At 41.7% G+C, this 20946-nt stretch overlaps 1 protein-coding gene across 2 annotated transcripts in view; it reads right to left on the bottom strand.

Annotated features, from left to right (window-relative positions):
* Nucleotides 1-20946, bottom strand: part of LOC147731524 (sodium channel protein type 2 subunit alpha-like) — a 662760-nt gene that overhangs the window by 192695 nt on the left and 449119 nt on the right. For both annotated transcript variants that reach the window (XM_086956588.1, XM_086956587.1), the window contains one exon: nucleotides 13058-13202. In XM_086956588.1, the coding sequence (XP_086812714.1) occupies nucleotides 13058-13202 (145 nt within the window). The remainder of the gene's footprint in view (nucleotides 1-13057; nucleotides 13203-20946) is intronic.

The raw sequence follows: 20946 nt of genomic DNA, 5'->3' as shown, positions 1-20946 counted from the left end.
TATATAACACTTGTCTTTGTATTACACACACACACACACACACTCTGAAAGCAAAATGAGATACATATTGTATATCCACTCTACAGTTATACGCAATTGTCAAACTTCTCCATTGAAATCCAAACAAAACACACATTGTATATACACTGTACAGTTATATGCACTTGTCGGACTTTCCCAGTACTGAAAGGTCAAACAGTCACAGTTTTTGGACTATGCCTACTCCCTCAACTACACCAGCCAACCATACACATTGCCCCCACTGGCGCCCTGCTGACTAGACAGTCTGAACCACCTAGCTTGGAAAATAGCATTTACTTAGTTTTGGCCCTCCGGATTAAACCTCCAGACATCCAACAACATTGTGATCCTCCCATGGACAAATGGTTGTGAATCAGGAAGGTGATGCGCTTTTAAGTGTGGAAAAATACTCCCCCTCAGGCGAAGGTGTGACCAGCCATAGCCCCAGACCGTAAGCTGTAGGTGCCAACAAGGCACATGAAAGCCCTCGGGACCTTGTGGCATGGGTCCAGGGAGAGGGAGCCAATGACCTCGTACAGAAGCTGCGATGTCAGGCAATGTCGTCCTTCCAGTCTGAAAACCGAAGACAATCTCAGCTCCCAGCTCAGGTTCCCCCAACACCCCTCGGACACCACGCACTATGGAAGGCAAGTGAGCACAGGTCTCCTGGTTCCAAGCATGGCTACTGCGGACTCGTCAAGCTTCCCCCATACTCCTCGAACTCCTCAGGTCCCGGCACCACATGTGGCTTCTGATCTTTATGTGCACACTCCTCTGCACAGTGTGATGATGGTGTATTTCAGGATGATCCTTGTCCGAACCATGATCACTTCTACATGTCTCCGCAGCACCCTACGCGGTCCTCACAATGTCATGGAGACAGGGAGATCCTTTATGGCCTGGAATCTCATGGACAGGAGGCCAGCTCACTGGCACTTGGAGAGACCTTCGGGACCCAGGCGACGACAGTTAGCACTTAGCTGCAGGCCAGTAACATCCAGGCAAAATCCACCAAGTGATAGTCCCCTTCTTGGAGCATGACCAGTTCCAGGCCACCACAAGTCTGCAGATAGTCCAGGTGCAGCCCCTCCCACCCTAATAATTCCTTGTGTCGATGTCCCAGCATCAAACAAGCGTAGTATGGTTCCAAATCCAAAAGTGTTTCTACTTTCATAGATCAGAGCACCAGTAGTTATACCCTCAATGGCCTATGAAGATATGATCAGTTCAAAAGGCACCTTTGAAATATTAAAAACCCTCTCTAAATTTGTATCTTGTCTGCAATCCAACCATGGGAGGTTTGATCACAATCTTTAGTGGGGCCAAGAACGTGCCCCTTGGAATGCCGGTGCCAATTCCACCCCCACGTAACTATCCCAGAAAGGCCCCTCCGAGTCAGAGGTCCGAAATTTCCCTTGATCCCTTAGTTTATGGCCTTCTGTCAGGAATGCAGAGATGTGGATTGTCCCCCTAATACCCAGCTGTGAATTAGGAGACTGGCGCACTTTCCCAAATTGACATTTCTTTCACCGTAATGTCAAACCTGAGAGAATTGGCCATTACGCACTCATCAATACCAAACACAATGCTGCTACTATTCAGAAGCTGACTTTCTGGAGCCGTGAAGCTGTGACGCGCATTTGGGAAGCACTGCTCTTTTGCCTGCACAGATTAAGATTAAAGAAATGTGAGTCTATCCGGTCCAGGTGAACTACAGGCACTTGGATCCAAGGACTGTCGTGCCCTACACACTTGTCTTGAGAAAGCCCGCCGCGACCTCAAACATTGGCGCTTCAAAGGGTCGAAACATCGACATATAGGCCTTAGAATTCCAGAATTCTAGAGAAATGAAAGAAATATAAAGGATTCTGCAAAATTATATTTGTGGATGGCCTTTATGAAATAAAAACTTGTATAGATTGTTCATATTGAAATCCACTGTATATATTGCTTTCTTCACGTGATCACTATTCACTATTTGTCAATTTCTTTGTTGCACTTTTTATGAATATATTGACAGTCGTTCTTGATTGTATAAACTGTTTTGAATTAATTCAATTTGGATAATCATAAAAGACATAACAAGTCATATACAGGCTTTCTTTCCATTTATTGTAAGAACCTGCATGTTTTGTGTTTTTGGTTTTCCTTGTCAGAGGGAGGTTTCTTCTTGTTGGTAAAATTGCATAGATTAGCATTTGCAAGTTATTTGTGTTGTTACCCGACAGAACCATTTTTACTTTAACCATTAATTACCCAGGTTCTGAGGAACACAGGGTTCACCCCTTTTTTTATATAAAATGCTACTATTCTGCCTGCACAAAATGCTGCTTGATAGCCTTTCCCTTCACCCTCTCATGCTAACAGATTGCTAGAAGCGAGCCCCGGCGTACCAAACACACCACCTGGTGGCATTCACAACCGTTTCACATAACATGATGAGCACAGGCACATGCCCTACCTATTCCCAACACCGCACCCTGTCACCAGGGAGAGCTCTGATATAGCAAGAGACATGCAGAACCTTGACACACAATGTTTTAGATGTCAAGTTCAATAGCAGTACACAGGCCCCACCAGGGCAAACATGTGGCACAATCAATGAGTTACCTCCAGGCTGCATAACCAGTGCTGCAGGCCCACAGTGAAGCATTCAAGATACATGCCTTGGGTATATGCCTTAATTCTTGAAAAGGGACTTATAGCTAACTCGTATCAGCCAATCATGTATATGATGAACACAGAGCTTTGGCACTGAATGGCAGTGTCAACTGCGCTCAAAGTCCTAAGCCTAGAATCCAGAGTAGTTAAAACTGGAAAGGAGAAAAGCAACATGTGGATGGAAAGCACCCTAGAAAGGGTCTAATAGGTACCAACTGTTGTATGCACTGTCTAGGTTTGAGCAAAATCTGTTGCCGCCTATCTCATTACAGAAGTTACTATTGTTGCATAAAAGATTTTCTTAAATTTTTCACCAGCACACAACCTTATGTGGAAAGATCTCATTAACAATTGATTTGTAAAAGTAGGAGCACATTAACATTGCTGCTTACCCAGTGTGGCTGTTTGTACAATCCCTTTATGGTTTAAAGTTTGCACACCCACACAATGTTTCTGAGCCATTTTTAGAAAAGGACTATTAAGGAGGATCACATAAAAAAATAGACCAGGGCAAAAAAAGGGATTGGAAGTCAATGAAAGAGCAAGCTGCATTAGAGACTGCCTTGTTAAACTTCAATATTCTGCACAACATTGACAGATGCAACAATATAGTAACAAAACTCCTTTGCAAACTGGAACATTGAGCTGTGTCAAGAACTATCTAGGAGAAGAGGTTTAAAATTCACTAGTCGCAAGCTAGCAACATTAAAATTACATTAGGCCTAATGTTGAATTCTTTTGGCCTTTAATTTATGATCAACGACCAACCTGAAAACATGATTACAAGTAAAAGTTATGGACTGACACTGCAATAGACATATAACAGTCAGCAAGCCACCACACAACAGATGCAGGAAGATTGCAGACACTTATCAGAGTGAAATATCAGTGCTCCCATGAATAGTCCACAGTGTATGACGCATATCACTGCATATAGGACAATTTAGCAGGACCACCCCTTACCAGGACAGTGTTTGTTTCCAACTTTGCATGCTCTTGCAGAAAAGGGTGCAGTGGTAAAGGATACTAAAGGGAGTGGGCAAACCCACCAACTTGTGTGTTCAACTTACTTGAAGGTTGTGAACTACAAGGGATGCATGGACACTTGCTAGACCAGAAAAATAAAGGGCAAGCAGAAGGAGGATGACAAGTCTCAGGGAAAACACCATAGGAGTGCTGGGCTTTGAAGCATGTGTGGTCTTGCAGGATACCCAGTCCCATCTAACCAATAAGGTCAAATGAATAACCCAAATTGGTAGGTTCCCCAGTTCCTCAGAAAACAGGACATTGAGTGGACGTAGACAGCAGAGTCTGGCAGGCTCCTCTCTATATAATAACACTTCCCTTCCCTGTGTAGAAGAAAGAGCTAATGGAGTAAGAGAAGACTGACATATCCTCGTTTCTCTATTTCAGGCAAGTAGGTAAGAGATGATAGAAGAAGAAGAATGGACCGCTATTCCAGAAGGTGATGAGGGATGGAGAGACAAAGCTGATGGTGCAAGAGAGGTGCTGAAGGCACTAAAAAATATTTTTGTCAACACTTTAACTTTTTGTTGAAGCTGGTAGTTCTGGATTGATTCATGTATATTTTTGAGCATCACCCTGAGATTAGATTGATTATAATTTTGCATTGTAATTACAGCAACATTAAAGGATGGAGGCAGTTAGAAGGAGATCACATATCCTACTTTAGAAATTGTAGAAATGAAGCCCCTTTTGCGAGGAGAACACCAGACTCCTTACACTGCTACTTTTAGGATTCCAGATTCACATTAACAGGCACATAATGTGGACAGATAATATTAATCCATTAAAACATAAACTTCTTTCTGTCACTTAATAAATGAATCCAAAAGACTTCCATTTACTCTTGTACTTTGTGGAAGGAGTCCAGTGTACCTTCTTCCACTCACGGTAATGTCAATGTGTGGTTGATAGGAATTGACTTTGAAATTTCAAAATCTTCTTTATGTTTCTTTTCACAGACCACAGGTAGGCACTTCAATGACAATCATTGTGCAGTGAGTAGGAAGGAACCGGTGTTCCTTACTTATGAAAGCCCTGGGAGTCTCAAGAGGCACATTTTCCAAAGCCATCATTTTCTCTACATCTTTGACATCAGAGTTTAAGCTGCCATAATGAATTCCCAAATACAGATTACAGTAGTCACGGAGGTCAGTCTTGGACTTTACCTTTTCAAATTTGTTGCAATGTTAATTTAGAAAGCCTTTTTGCTCACCAATGGAAGGAATACAATAACATAAAGGTAACTATATTCAAATGGGCCTGACACATGGGAGAGGAAAGAACTTAAGGAGCACTAGGGTGTTATGACATCCAGTCACAGTTTAGTGATGCTAGTGCAAAACGTTGGGACATAAGAAGCAACTCACAGCACAATGACAGTCTGAAATATTGAACGGGAATTTAGGTCATGCCTGGGAAATTTAGGAGGAAGAATCAATGAAAAGCAATAAAGAATTTGCAGAGAAAAAAAAATCCTTCACAACAGACATCATCCTATTTAGTAGCAAAAGCACATTCTATTTCTGTTCAAAATGCTTCTCTCAATACCTTAATGGATCACATATTTGCTAAAAAAAATATGACAAAATACATACAATTAGCCATTTGAACTCACCGGCAACAAAGCTGGGGAGATCGAATTGATCAAGTTTGACCTCCGCCTTTAGAAGGAAAAGGCTCCTGAAGATATTTGCCCTAACCAGTGGGTTGTTGCACTTTGAATCTACGCTTGATACAGTTTTAAAATGATGTTATGGCAGTCCTTAGTGTTAGGGAGGAGCTCAGGGAGTTGTTTTGATATGAGGGGCGGTAATGAAACCCAATGTGAGCACATGCTCTCATTGGGTTTTATGACAGCCACTTATATAAAAAAAAATCCCCGAGTTCCTCTCACACAGCGAGGGGGTTGTAGCCCGAGTCACAACTAGGCTTGTGACGCGAGGAGGTATCCCAATGATGATGAAGCATGACACCTCAAGTGTGTGAGGGAAACCGTCCTGAAAAGGGACTCCCCACTCTTTCCAAGCATAGTCAGCTCCACACACACACTTGCAGTGTGCGACTCTGGACTAGAATAGCTCTGTCACTTCCTATATAATCCTTCAATGCAGTGGACGCGCAATGGTAAACTCTGCTAAATTCTGTTTTTTATTCATCTTTATCTTGGTATTCTGTTTTGTTTTGCACTGATTTTTATGTAGGGTGGCTGAATTTGAATTTGTATTTGCACTAACCTGGGGGTTGTTGCGCTTTGAATCTACACCTAATACAGTTTTGGAATTACTTTTTAGCAGTCCTTAGTGTTCTGTTAGACTGCTTTAATCCTGTCCTGTGCCACGTTGCTCCGGCTCTCATTTCCGCATACCAATTAGCGATCCCACTGCGAACTACCATTTTGTTTGTGGTGCACTCCAGTCTTTCAAAATCACTCTGTCCCTTCTTATGAAAGTCCTCCATGCCATGGACGCGCAGCGGGCACACTGGTGGGGTGCTGAAGGCAAGCCTGTCTTCACCCATCCGCGTCCAGACCGTGGCCAGTGCCAGCCACGCTGCCAGTAAGCTATGCCCCAATGCCCCCTTGCTATCTTATACTAGGGATAAGTTGCTTAACGTCCACGCTACCGCCTGTAATCATGTCTGTGATCTGGCGCAGGCAGATGAACGGGGTGGATTCTGATTGTCCTGTCTGTGATTTCACCCTTCACGCTTATGGGAAGTCCTATCTGGAGCTCTTATCTATTTCCCCCCTTCCACTTCAGGTAACTCCTTAAAATTACTTTTCGACTCACTGATTCAACTGTCTTCTGTGCATGCTAATTTTATGGTACTTGGGGAATTTAATCTGCATGACAGAATAACAGACCTGCGCAGTAATTCCTGGCCTCTCTTGAAGGTTTTAATTTGGAACAACTTTTAATGGAGCACACTCACAAAGCAGTTCACACTCTTCATCTTAATCTCTCTTAACCCGTCTACAGTTAGGGTTGATCCTGCACAGAAACTCACTTGGTCAGACCATTTTCTGATTCCTTTCAGTGTTTATTATCCTGCTCTTTGCCTGGCGAGGGATCTGGTTAAGAAAACTTCAACAATATGGCATAAAATCTCTGAAGCACTACTTGTGCAGACACTACAGTCATCCTTTTTAAATGTAGTCGACATTTTTTATTTATTTTTTTATTTTATTTTACAAGTTTTATACAGCGCTGACTAGACCCAAGGGTATCAGAGCGCTTTACAGGGACAATGTAGCCGAACTGACATAAAACATTTGTAGAGTGCAATAACAAACAGCACAATATGAACAACAACAAAAAAAGGACAATCCAGGGGCTATTAACAGAGGGACAATGCATGAGCTTCATTCGATCAGTGAATATTTAGGTTAAAGGTGGGAGAGTAGGGAAAAGAAAAAGGGAAGGGGCAGGAGTTTAGGAGGCGGGAGAGTGTGGATAGGGATGGAAGGGATAAGCTCCAGTAGGGAAGGTAGGTAGAACAGGTCAGTGTAGTGGAGAAGGATGAAGGGACCCAATATTTGTTTAGATGTAGCTTTAGGTCCTTTTTGAAGCTGGGGTAGGAGGGGTTGCAAAGCAGTTGTTTCGGGAGGCTGTTCCAGATGTTGGGGGCATTACCGGAGAAGAAGCGAGATTGAGTGCGTTTCTTATGGAACCGGGGCGGGACTAGAACAAGAGCGTGGGTACTTCTCATTGGACGGGAGCAGCCAGCTTTGTGGAGTTTATCAGCGAGGTACGGCGGGGTGTTTTGATTCAGTGCTTTATGTGTAATGCATGCAACCTTCTAAGAAGATCTGCCTTCAATGGGTAGCCAGTTGAGGGCTTTGAGGGTAGGGGAGATGTGGTCGAAGCATTTGCAGTCTTAGATGAGTCTGGCAGCTAGGTTAAGGACTGCTTTGAGTGGAGCTATGTGGGTTTTCAGAGTTCTAGCGAGGGTAGCATTGCCGTAGTCGATTTTCGACAAGACCAGTGCTTGGACCACTGATTTGAAGTCATCAGCAGGAATGAAGGGTATGATTAGTTTGAGATGGGAGGGAGTGACATGAGCTCCTTTAACTGAATTTTTTATGTGGGAAGAGAGGGTAAGGCTATTGTCAGTAGTGATGCCTAAGGATTTAACAGAGTTGGATAAGGTGAGCGTGCAGTTGAGTGCATTAAGGTCATGAATCAAGTCCTGTATGAGGAGTGGGTTGTTTTTAGGAGAGAAGAGGATGATTTCGTTTTTTTTAGGATTGAGTTTGAGATCATTATGGTTAAACCATGTTTGGAACTTAGACAGTGTGTTGTTGAGGTGCAGAACATCAGAACGGGATTGAATCTTGTAGTATAGTTGCGTGTCATCAGCATAGAAGTGGTATTTGATTCCTGCTTTATTAAGAATGCGCGAGAGGGGTTCCATGAAGAGGTTGAAGAGAGAGGAGGAGAGAATAGAACCTTGGGGAACACCAAGGGAGACATGTGTGGGGTTGGAGAGGCAGTCCAAATTTTTAATTTGTGGACTTCTGCGTTTGAAAAAGGAGGTGAACCATTTGAGGACAAGACCATTAAGGCCAAAGCGATCTTTAAGAGTGTTAATTCAGGTCGAGTGGTTAACAGTATCGAATGCCGCAGAGAGGTCAAGGAGGACGAGAAGGCAAGATTCTCCCTTGTCGAGGGAGTGATGGATATCGTCAATTATGGAGAGCATGGCAGTTTCTGTACTGCAGCCTTTTCTAAAGCCAGATTGCATTGAGTCAAGGAGATTGAAAGCGTTGATGTGATTGTCCAATTGGAGAAGGTTATATTTTTCAAGGGCTTTGGAGAGGAGAGGGAGGTTAGAGATAGGGTGGAGATTGTTGAGGTCGTTAGGGTCGTCCTTGGGATTTTTGAGAATGGGGTGATTTGTCCGAGTTGGAGGGAAACTGGGACACGCCACGAGGCCAAAGAGGAGTTGATGATAGTGGTCCAGTATGGGGCAATGATATGTTTAAGATCTTTGATTAGGTGGGAAGGGAGGGGGTATTTGGTGTGTGATGATGGTTTAAGTTTGGTGATGATGTTATAGACTTCGAGTTCGGAAACGGGGTGCAAATTTTGCCAGGAGGCATTATTTTTTTAGCTGGGGATTATTGGGGTTATGTTCAAAATGGAGGGTGTCAGGAGGGGTCCGTGGATATAGTTGGGTCAGCGGGAGCTTCAGGAGAAATGTTAATGGTGGATAGAGGATTGGGTCGGAGGGGAGTTAAGAGGAAGGATTGATCAATTTAGGCGATTTTATCAGAGAAAAGGTTCGCAATTTCTTCACATTTCTCAGTATCTTCAACTTTGGGGGGGAGGGACCGTTTGGTTCTTGACGATGCTGAAAAGTTCTCTTGGTCTGTTTTTTGTCTGCTCCAGTTGGGTACGGAAGAAGAAAGACTTTTCGTTAAGGATGTGTTGGACCTGGCAGCTCTGAGGAGGGCTAGATTGGAGGGGGAAGGGTGTTGTCTCTACGTTCTTTCAGATGATCTAAGGGCGCGTCTTTTGTTGTTGAAATCAGGGTTGAACCAGGATTTGGAAGGGATGTTTCTTTGAGTTTTTAGCTTGGAGGGGCAATTTGGTCGAGAACCTCTTTGACCGATTTATTAAAATGTTCGGTGAGGTCGTTAGCAATTTGGGCGGGAGGATTGAGCAGAAGTTGAGCTTCGAGTTTAGTCTCCAGTTCGACAGGGGGGATAAGATGAAAGTTTCTGGTCAGTTTCTTTTTTTTTATGGTATTAGAGGGAGAGTGAGTGGACATGGTAGAGATGTGAAGAGAATGAGGTGGTGGTCAGACCAGTCAATGGGGATGATGTTGGATAAGGTCGCCAGATCGTTGTTAGCGATGATAGCGTCCAGAGTGGCCCCTTTGGTGTGGGTTGGGGAATGGCAAAGTTGTTTGAGATCACTAATCTCAAGAAGATTAGTGAGGAGGTTAACTGTGGGGTCCTTAGTATCATTCCAGTGGACGTTGAAGTCCCCAAGGAAGAGGTTTTTTGAGTTGGAATGGGAGAATTGGGTGATAAGGTCAGATAGTTCATCAGCGAAGGGGAGAGGGTCACCGGGGATGGTAAATAATATGAAGACGAATGAGGGGGAATCATGGGATTTAAGTTCTGCTCCCAGGTATTTTTAGGTGGTATGGTCAGAGTTCTTAACAAGAGAGAGTTGAAGTTAATTTTTGAAAGATTATGGGTAGACCACCTCCTGTTTTGTCAGGTCTATCTTTCCTGAGGATGGAATAACCGGGGGGGGGGGAGCAAGTAAAGAACAGAAGTTGAGTGGTCTTTGAGCCAAGTTTCAGTAAGGAAGGCGATGTCAATGGCTTTGCTGAGGATAGTTTCTGCAATTTCTGTCGTATGTTGTGCGGCCGAAAGGCAGTTAACCAGCATGCAGTTTAGGGGTTAGGGTAGTTTTTTTTGGGGGGGGGGGCCTGAGTAGATAGTAGTACGCTGCGGTGGAGGTCTAGCTGATACGGGGGAGGATGGAATTCTGCTAGTCCCCAGAATCAATGGAATGGATGAGTGGGGTGTGTCTAGGGGATAAGGGTGGATATTGGGGGGAGAGCCAGATTGGATAGTGGTACATTGCGGAGGCAGAATAGGTGGTACTGCCGACGGTGGACTTCTACTAGTCCCCAGGATCACTGGTATGGTTAAGTGGGTGACAGGAGGGTCGATACTAGTAGAGTTGGGGAGGTGAGGGCTACATAGGTCAAGGAGGTCAGTGGTGCGGGGATGGTTAGGGGTCAGACGTTGCCAGCCTCAATAACTGGCTAATCTGTGCACTAGATAATATCTCTCCCCAATAAACCCTCAAGTCTAACAGATCTAAATCTTCTGTCCCATGGTTTTCTGATACACTTAAGGCAGAAAAACCCTGTTGAAAAAGGCTAGCACGGAGATAGAGGTTGGTTAATGTTATAGAGGCTAAAGCAGTATACTAGGCAGCGCTGAAAACTTACTGTACCACCACATAGAATGTTTAAAAATCAATTATTGTCTTCTCCATTTCTGAGGCAGCTAACAAACTTGGTGTGCTTTTCAAAATTGTTAATTTCTTCCTCTCTCCCATCGCTGAAGAAAATGTTCCTTCCCCTTCATTGGAGCTATGTCAAGAGCTGTTCGAGTTTTTTTTAAGAACATCCAGAACATTTACAAGCAATTCACTACTCAGGTCCCTTAGGGGCAGTGGATTCAAATCCTACTCAACCAGACCCTATTTTCACAAGGTTTGATCTACTTTCACTGGAAGACTCAGTGGCAGACCTCGCATTATGCAAATCTGATTCCCCTCTGTACCCATGTCGTCCTGCGATTCTAAATCTTGCCACCACTGTGGTCAACCCCGTCTTTCACAAACTGATGAATACTTCTCTTGAATCAGCAATGGTTCATAAAAATTAGAAACAAGCTCTATTGCTCCCTTTGTTAAAAAATCTGTCTGCCTGCTCAAAAGTCAGGCAGTTGTCTTTCTTTCTCGAGTCTAATCACCTTCTGCATGACTAACAATCTGGTTTTCATGAAGATTATAGTACTGAGTCGGCCCTACTCGAGGTTTCAGAATTAATTACGTAAAATCTTGACTGGAGCACCCCAGTTATGGTCATGCTTTTGGATTTGTCCTTGCCATTCTATACTGTTTCCTATGCTATTGAGTTAGACAGACTCAAGAAGATTAGGATTAGAGACCAGGTGCTGCTCTGGCTCAATTCCTGTTTAAAGATGGCTCTCAAGCAATCTTCCTGACTCCTTTCACCTCTTCATCAAAGCCTCGAGAGTGCAAGGTGACCCAGGTTTCGGCACTCAGCCCCACCCATTTTAATATCTACCTGGAGCCTCCCCCTAAACTTGCTGAGTCCTGGGGGGTGCTGTCGGCCTCCTACTCGGATGACACCCAGCTCCTCCTGACTTTTCATGAAAATGCACCAGCAACCTTGAGTTCTTGAGCTAACATTTTCCCGTGAGATGGTAGGTCTCTTTGAAGTTAAGTTCCTGGACACAGCTCAGATGATCATCCTGCCAAATGAACAGAACATCTCCCAACACTCAAGGCCTTTGTGTCATGTCTGGGTTAATGCGCACACCTCATCTAGGGGTTTTCAGTCCCTGTGTGACAGTTAGAGCTTATGCAAATGTGCCTCCAGAGGGTAAGGGTAATATTCTACAAGTACCTTTTGTAAAATATTTTTTACGAATCCGATTTCACCAGTAAATTGGCTTGCAATAAATGTTTCAAAAAGACCAAAAATTAAATTTGGAGCTGCTTCTTTATTGGAGATAACATTAATAAATGTAATTTAGTATCCCAATGCTTTCCTATAAAGCAGTCAACCCTGTGAAGAGAAAATTACTTTTTGCATGTCCTTTTTTAAATATAATGCACCCTGACTTTTTTGAGTAAGAGCTACTTAGAAGTGACTTATTAATAAATGTATATTTAAAAGGAAAGTTTAGGTCTTTTCAAAAGGGTTTTTTGACTAGTTGAATTACAGTTTAAAAAAGCTCATCCATCATGGTAGGCCTGCGGTGATGCTCACACTGTCTCTGTAGTGGGTGGCACAATGGATACTGCAAAGTAGGGGTCCTGAGTACACTTGTGTACCATGTACTAGAGACTTATAGGTAAGTTAACTACACCATTCAGAGGTTTGCCAATGTCATCATGTTAAACGGAGGAGCACAGGCACTTCAACACTGGTTAGTACTATTTTACTCACCTGTTATTACACATATTTTTTTTACAAAGAAACACATGGAAGTGTTACCAGTTTTGGTTTACAGATCCAGAGTCTGGCATTCCCTCCACCTCAGGGAGTAAATGTTGACTGCTTGGCCTCACTACTTTGAGAAAGTCAAGTGCCTAACAACAGTCTGATGGACACCCAATCTGGAGTACAGTTATAAACAAACGTACCCCAAAATGATATGGCCCAATCATGTTCCACTGCCTAAGAAAAGGCCTCACATGCCTACTTCAGAGGAAGACACAGGAAACATTCAGAAATGAACCAATATTGAGGCTGATTATGATGTGGCCGTAAAAGGCTCCGACACTCGGTTGGAGCCTGTTCGGCTGCTCGGATTTGTTTACAACCGCCTCATTATGATGGAGGCGGACTTGAACTAATCCGACTGGTCATTCCGGCTGGCATCCAAGTTACCTTTTGTTCATTTGTTCAATGGGCATTAACTTGGATAAAAGGTCAATAGGAATCCATCACCAGTACCATCAGTTGTAAACAACAACAACAACAAAAGGGCTAAGAAGGGTTGGAACACAAAAGGGCAAGTTGACCTTACAATGACAGCAGTTAGCATGGATTTGATTATTCTTACCTTCTGTAAAGCATGCCTCTGGTTCAAGAGCATCCTCCGCTTCTATATCTGGCTCTTTCTCCACTTCTAGTGTTATAACGGCGAGTAGTCCAGGGGGTCTCATGTCCGCCGTACTACCTTCGGATGCACTTGAGGAGTTCAACTTCTGTAAACAAATCCGCGACAGCACAAGCCATTAGTACCACAGCTCTGGCCATTACCACCATGCTTCTTTTGGAGGCTTGTTCGTGTGTTAGTAAATGCAGCTAGCTGGAAAGGTTCCCCACTCACTGGTTTACTGCTGTGCACTTTTACCATGTCTTAAGCTATTCAAAGAATTGTATGCCCAGGATGTTTACTATTTATAAGGTCACAACATTAGAAATACTGCACCAATAAGAGCTAATGTGTCCCGGTAAAACTGAAGAGCAGAGGAATTTATGTTCTATGTGTATAATTTGAAATGATAAAAATACTCTGTGTGAAAATCCCCTTATATCATGTTTGAAAGATTGTATGAGAATTTAAAATGTAACGTAATGCAAGTGCGCTACTATTGCTCTGGAGCTTTTTTTAAAAACTAAAATCGACAAATCTTTCCAATATTATGACCAAACCAATAGCAAGCACCGTAAATACATGCCTTGTAATTTTAATTTTATTTTTCTGTACAGTGGTGGAATGTGTAAACATATTGTTCTTCAAATTCCATTGCTGTTGAAATTAGAATACACAGCATCGTTTTTTTTTAAAAACACCCGCTTATTTTAAAATATCAGAAAATAAATTAAACATACCTCTCAAAGCAGCAGACCAGTTGCATTCTTTCTTTTATCAATGCACTTTTTTGTAATTGTGCATTTGTAAACTACTTGCTACTGTAATACACATACCTGTCCAGATTTTGCAGAGTGATCAATTATTTGTTATACGCGGTCTACAAATATTTGGCTTAGTCATCTACAATAAAGTGCAAGCCACATTCGCTTTTCCAGATTACCATAAATTTGGAAAAACGAAATCGGCATCTAGATTTCGATAGCACTCCTGTGTTGAACAATGGACAAGTAGGGGTACCACTTGATATCAAGGTAGTTTTGATCATCCATTCTTAATCAGCATTCTCCGATTTCATAGCAATGTTATCACCAGGTAATGCATAATAACATCAGCAATGGCTGCATTCATAAAGAGCGAACGCACAAATAAAAATGACGTCAGCAAATTCCAAATGCACTAGGTTATGAAGAGTTAAGAATGGATTGATGCTCTATAATTGAATTCTGCTGCACTGCTTTCTGTACGTTGTTTAATTTAATCGAATAGGTTGCATGCATTTCTCCTAAAAAGGTTACCAACATTATATGTTTGTTTAGACAGAAGTACAGTATTCTTAAAGCAATGACTAGTAGCTTGCAATTTTATAGAGATTATCAAATTGTTGGTAAACGAAGATGAAAGCATAAAAATAGTTTTCACTTATGTAAACTCTGGCCAAGAGAAGCCAAATCTTGAGTGTTCTTGAGCCACAAGAAAGGAACATACATCCATTTCCAGTAGTCATCGTGGGTAGACAGCATGAGACGGATTTGTCACATCTTGGTGTAAAATAACGTAATGTGTCTCTCTGCATTTACACTTCCACATCTTTCAAACGTCTGTGGGTTGTTCTTGGTCTTCATTATGACGCTGTGTTAACAACAGATGTAGCTAAATGGCTATGCTCTATACTTTTCAATGACTCTTAAATACTATTTTTCTTTGTCAGACATGGGGTGGAGGGTGGGAGACTCCCCCTACAGTTATATGATAATTCTACCATGCTGTCGTACAGCTATTAGTCTTAATTGTCCAACAAAAGTGAAAGAAACAAGCAAACATAGGGTTTCAATGGAGAGAAATGCTCTGCGTTCTACCAAGCAAAAGACACACAATTGATGGACGGAATGCAGAACAAATCAAAACATTCACCCCCAGTCAAGAGATCTGGGTTAAATCCATCATTCTTTTGCTCACCATGCCACCCCAGTTTAGACCTGGCTAAATGCAAATGAGTCTTGACCATGTGCCTCATGGGAACAATCCAGCCCAAACTGCTAAACCAGGTCTTCCCTGGACCGGAAACAAGCATCCTAGGACCGGTTTCAGGGGTTCACCCCTCTTCAGCCAGGATTGCTTGAAGCCAGTGGCACAGTTAGCCTGGAACTCACGTCTGGGCATACCCAGCGCACTTAGAGCGAGGATGCAAAAGACACTCAATTGATGGACGGAATGCAGAACAAATCAAAACATTCACCCCAGTCAAGAGATCTGGGTTAAATCCATCATTCTTTTGCTCACCATGCCACCCCAGTTTAGACCTGGCCATATGCAAATCAGTCTTGACCCTGTGCCTCATGGGAACAGTCCAGCCCGAACTGCTAAGTCAGGTCCTACCTACACCGGAAACAAGCATCCTAGGACCGGTTTCGGGGGTTCACCCCTCTTCAGCCAGGATTGCTTGAATCCAGTGGCACAGTTAGCCCAGGGACTCACATCTGGGCATACCCGGCGCACTTAGAACGAGGAAACAAAAGACGCACAATTGTCTCTGAGGACATGCCAACATGGAGGCTGGCATGAGGAAAGTATGCAAATTTAGCTTGAAAAATCCTGGAACCAAACACAGAGTGCGTTTAGGTACTGGGACCAAAAATAAGAAGGGTAGAGGCAGGGTTTGAAGACACTTAGATGTTCAAGCACTTTACCACAATCTTAAGAAATGCATGTAAAGGGTAACACACAATTGGGAGGAGATTGTTTACCGATCTATCATCTTTATCAGAATTAAAATGTGGGCCAGTATGAAGTGCCCAATATTTTAATGAGCACTTAGTTATGGTGGAGGTGCCAAAACTGGTCATTAACAGCAATCTCAATCTTTATGGAGTGTCGGAGTTGAAAGACTTCTCTGTGAACAAGTAACTCAATGCTGAATGGGGATGACAGAAGAAGTCAAACTCATAGCACACCTGTAGTGACCCCAAGAGATATCAGAAGACTTCTAAAAAAAAAAATCCACGAGTGGTGATGATTGAAAAGATGACTATTGACTGGAATGTGGCCTTTTCTTATTCTTCATTTTAACACATAGGGACTAATTAGGATGGCGGGCAGATCCCATTGGTGCTGGGGTCATCCGCCATATGTGCAGAAGTCCCGCTCCGCTAATTAGGTTATGACTGCCACCCTGGCGGTCGCATTCCGCATTTATAACATTGCAGCGGATGCTGCTGTAAGTAGCAACCGCCGCAATGGTGAAATGGCATGTTGCGCATTGCCATGCACAACGTGGCAGGCACTGCGCGGTGCCTGCCACCTTGTGCATGGGAATGCAGGGGGATACCGTAGGTACCCCCAAATGCACCACCCCACACCCCCTAGAGGCCGCAACAGGGCCCCAAAGCGCATCGCCGCCATTAAAAGGCCTTATCAACCCAGCATCATAATATGGATGGGGGTGCCTGGAAGGCACAGGGCCCAATTCACAGAAGTAATCTGAGACAAAATCCTAAACGTACTGGTATTCACAGAAGGCATTTAGTAGTAGTAAAGTTAGGATTTTGTCTTAAGTCTGTATTAAGTCTGTCTTTAATCTGTTTTAAGTAAGTTTTAAGACCTAGGTCCTAAGTCGGTCCTATGTCTGTCCTAAGTCTGTCAGAAGTTTGACTTAAGTTTGTCTTAAGTCTGTCTTAAGTCTGTTTAAGTCAAACCTGAGACAAAATCCTAACTTTACTACTACTAAATGCCTTCTGTGAATACCAAATGTAGTAAGTTTAGGATTTTGTCTCAGATTAGTTCTGTGAATCTGCACCATATTATGCCCCAGCTACGCCCGGCCGGCATTCGTAAACATTGGCGACCGGCGTAAAAGCGGCGGACGGACTTACCGACCGCCGCGGTACCCCCCCGCCTTGATAATATGGCGGGAGTAAATCATGTTGGGATGGCGGGTGGAGCGCCACCGCCGGCCCTGCAGTGGCGATCCGCCCACCATTATAATTACCCCAATAATTGGGTTTCCACAAAGTAATTTTTTCCACCATTATAATTACCCCAATAATTGTGTTTCTACAAAGTAATTTTTTAAGTATACTAGTATTCTAGCAGAACCAAGTTTCAAGGCTGATTGTGGTCACATACCAAATAACCCATAGTTTAGAATTAATGCAACCAAAGGAAATGTCAGACAAACTTGAAAATAACCACTTTTCTCAGCGGCTCATTCATGTGATATAAGAAGTTAACACTGAATGGTTGTATTTCACAGTCGGTGATAATAAAGGATGAACAATTTGAAATATATTGCCATAATCATGCACTAAAGGTGATATGCCATATTGGAATATTTACTGACAAAATTGTCCTCCTACGATCACATGCTGGGAAAAACAGTAGGAGTAGCAAGAAGTAACATAACTGTTTGATCTTTGAACGTTTATATTCTCCCAAAATTAAAGGTAACCTTAAATGCAGAGTTCACTCAGTAGTCTGTGGAGTAACATACTTAATTCATGAACAAAGGGAGTATAATGAGACATCAGGTTATATAGTGAGCGAAACCTAATATCTGCAAGGCTAAATCTTACAAAAATCTGCAATAAAATGCCTCCCAAGTACAATTACAATTTAGTAATGAGTGCAGAAAGAAATGATGAAAGCAAGACCAGTCTACCCATTTATTTAGTGGAAATTTTGAGTGTCTTCATCAATTATAAAAATGATATATTGTGAATCTAAAACTTTTGTCAAACTATCTGCACTGCTGTGAAACATTTTAGGTTTCTCCTTGTGACATTGAATATCAGCAAATACATGACAAGGCTATTTTTACACCAATGGATTTGGCAGGAAACATACATTTCTACATAATATCTTCTAACAAAACAGTTGTAAAAATGAACTATCATACTCAAAGGTTGAAACACAATTTTTTGTTAATAATATGTTGTTGTGCAACAGACTAGTTAATGATCAAAACCATAATTACTTCTCAAAAATGCTCTTTCCCAACATAATTCTATTTGTGGTACTAGGTCACAGGGGACATTAAAAAGGTTGAATGGTTTGCGATAAAAAGTAATTTTCTGGTATGCTTCATTATTCCAAATTGTTTTTTCTGAACCATTTATTCTCATTCAACAAGAATTCACTCTTTACAATTTTTAATAAAATGTGCATGTCTCTGCATTAAGATTATAAACAGTGGCAAGCAAGGATAACTGTATAGGAGTAAAAATTGATCACAATTCTCAACAAGACACAGGACCAGATTAATAGAACTAATTAATAATTAATTAATAATCTGTTTCTTTGAAACATTCTCAGCATAACAAAAGCAAACACAATCTAATTTAGGTGTAGAAGTAGGAAAATCTTCTTTTGCAAATTTGAGTCTAATTTTGGTGTTTGCAAGGAGCACCGGGAACCAAATGAACACACAGAGCAATTATTTTTACCCATACCTGTTATTTACAGTGCTGTTAAAGAACGACATTGTGGTAGCAACCACTATCTATAAAATAAGTCAAGGGCTGGCTGTTACAAATTTGTTAATGTCAAGTCTGAGGACAATTCTGTTGGAAAATGAAAATAGGAAGTGTTTATAAGAAGACACACTATTTGCTTGCACACAGCTCTGGAAATTTGAGGCGGCCACCTCTGAAAGAATTTCAACCAATCAACAGTCAACCATCAACAATCTGATCAATATAGGGCAGATTACCAATTGAGTATTAAGTTGATTTAATTAATAGCTAACACAAATCATGACACTGTCCTCGCATAGCTCATGTTCACCAAATGGTTTGGCAGTGACACATTTATTTTCAGTATTTTAATGTGCATTGATGAATCCAGCCCTATCCCTCTAAGCAGTATTGGATTCCAGACACCTATAATAATCAGTAAACTTTTATAAATGCTGCCATTAGTATTTTAAAAGCTTACAAGCAACTAAGGGAGCATTCACAATCCTCCAAAAAGATGTTTGTGTTTTAATTAGTGAAACAGTAAGCTCGAATAACTGAAGATAAGTTTGACTCAAAACTGCATATGTATTCGTCCTGATGAAACACAGACATAGTTTTCATTGTAGAAATTAATTGTGTAGTATTGTCAATTATAAGATCTTCAACATTTATTACAATTTGTTGTACTCAAGAGCAATAACAAATTAAAAAGTTGAGCTCAGGTGTAAATCTTTGAAAGAGTATGCTTGCTCCCTTAGATTAAATCAAATATTGATATTTCTGCAAATGCAGAATTTAAATTGAACCCTCTGAATGGCATGCACATTATGTTGTTAAAAGAACACTTAAATGAAAATTAGGGATGACACAGGCTGGATCCCAGTAAATGCCAGGGTTTCCAACTATTCTTGACCATGCTGTGATGTGATTCCAGCCACTCAACTGTAGGTAACAGCTGTTCATGTCTTATTATATTGCAATGGACAGGCAAGGAACATAGCCAAATTTCATGCAGGCCAGTCAAAATGTTTTGTAGTCATACAGGATTTGTTTGGTTAACCTTTGTAAAAGTGCTGGCGCGCTGCTCTGTCTTGTTAAAAAACAAGCATTTCATTCTTGATTACTCCAGTGTGGGTTTACTCCTGTGAGAAGTAAGAAGGGTAGGCAATGAAAGTGTAAATACCATACTTCCAGCAAGAGTCCTGGGAATCATTTGAAGAAAAAAGTCCATTTAAGTCATCTTAGCATTAGATTGTGATTGGGGGTATTGGAGACAAAAAAACAAAGACACAAACAAGAAATTTAGACTGTTCGAGTACACCTTAAGTAACATGGCAGCTTAGACAACAAAGAAAGAGGTTAGGTGTAAGGGATACATAAAAACATGACTGTAAGCCTTGGAAGTACAATGAACTACACAAATGTTGACAAAGCTAAAGTAGATGTATGAAACATTATAGTGTGATTAGCTAACAATTTAATTGGATTGAGGAGAATTGTTTTTTGCATAAATACTACACAAGTATCACAAGCATTTCCAATCACAGGAAAGTGTGACCATAAATCATAAACAAATATTGTAAAGGTAGCAGCAAAAACTTCACGTTTGCTGTCCCAAGACTATATGTTTGTATCATGATCTCTGATACTATGCAATGTGCTTTTTTCACCCAATCTCTCAACACTATTCTCTTTTTTGTTGCACTTGTGTAACGCTCAACATGAACCCCTTTATGGATCAGTCATGATCAGGATGAATGCTTTTCTTTGCAAACTAGGATGCCATGTTGATCTATATATATTTTGGTACTGCCATTTTAGCAAGGTGTAGGTTCAAATCATATCAGAAAAGTGATGCTTTTTTCTCCTGTTTCGCAATTTACATCCATGTAGTGGCACATTTATTAAATTGTTGTTTTCTCTGTGTCTGCAGCATTGCCTCTTTAGTCAGAAGTATATTTCAAAAAGCGTTTGCCTATTCTCCAAAGTATCCAAGTATGTTTTAGTTAAATGAATAGGAAACACGCCAATGGAAATCTGCCTACATCTAGATCACTCATACAGTGTTAACATTCTGGGGTCTGATTCAATGGTATGTGTCTCTTGTTCAAATAAATGCTTAAAGCATATTCCCTTTGGAAGAACCGCATACTTGGATTGTATGTTACAATAACGTTTTCTGAAATATTGACTGGGATAAGCTGAACGAAGGTAGTATGCTTCAGAATACTGTACAATACAAATCCAATATGTGCTTCTCCTGCAAATCACCTATTGTCCTATCAGGTTAGCACTGCCACCCTTTCGAGAGCAGCATAGCTCATTGCTTTACTTCTGTGGGGCAGGTTGCCGTCGTCCTGATGGTGGCAGAGGTGCAAAGTATGAATGATGGTGGCAATA

This window comes from Lissotriton vulgaris, chromosome 2_1, assembly GCF_964263255.1.
Source record: "Lissotriton vulgaris chromosome 2_1, aLisVul1.2, whole genome shotgun sequence".
In the NCBI taxonomy this organism is placed as follows: domain Eukaryota; kingdom Metazoa; phylum Chordata; class Amphibia; order Caudata; family Salamandridae; genus Lissotriton; species Lissotriton vulgaris.
Note: the sequence above shows the minus strand (reverse complement) of the source record. Positions and strands in the feature narration are given on the sequence as shown.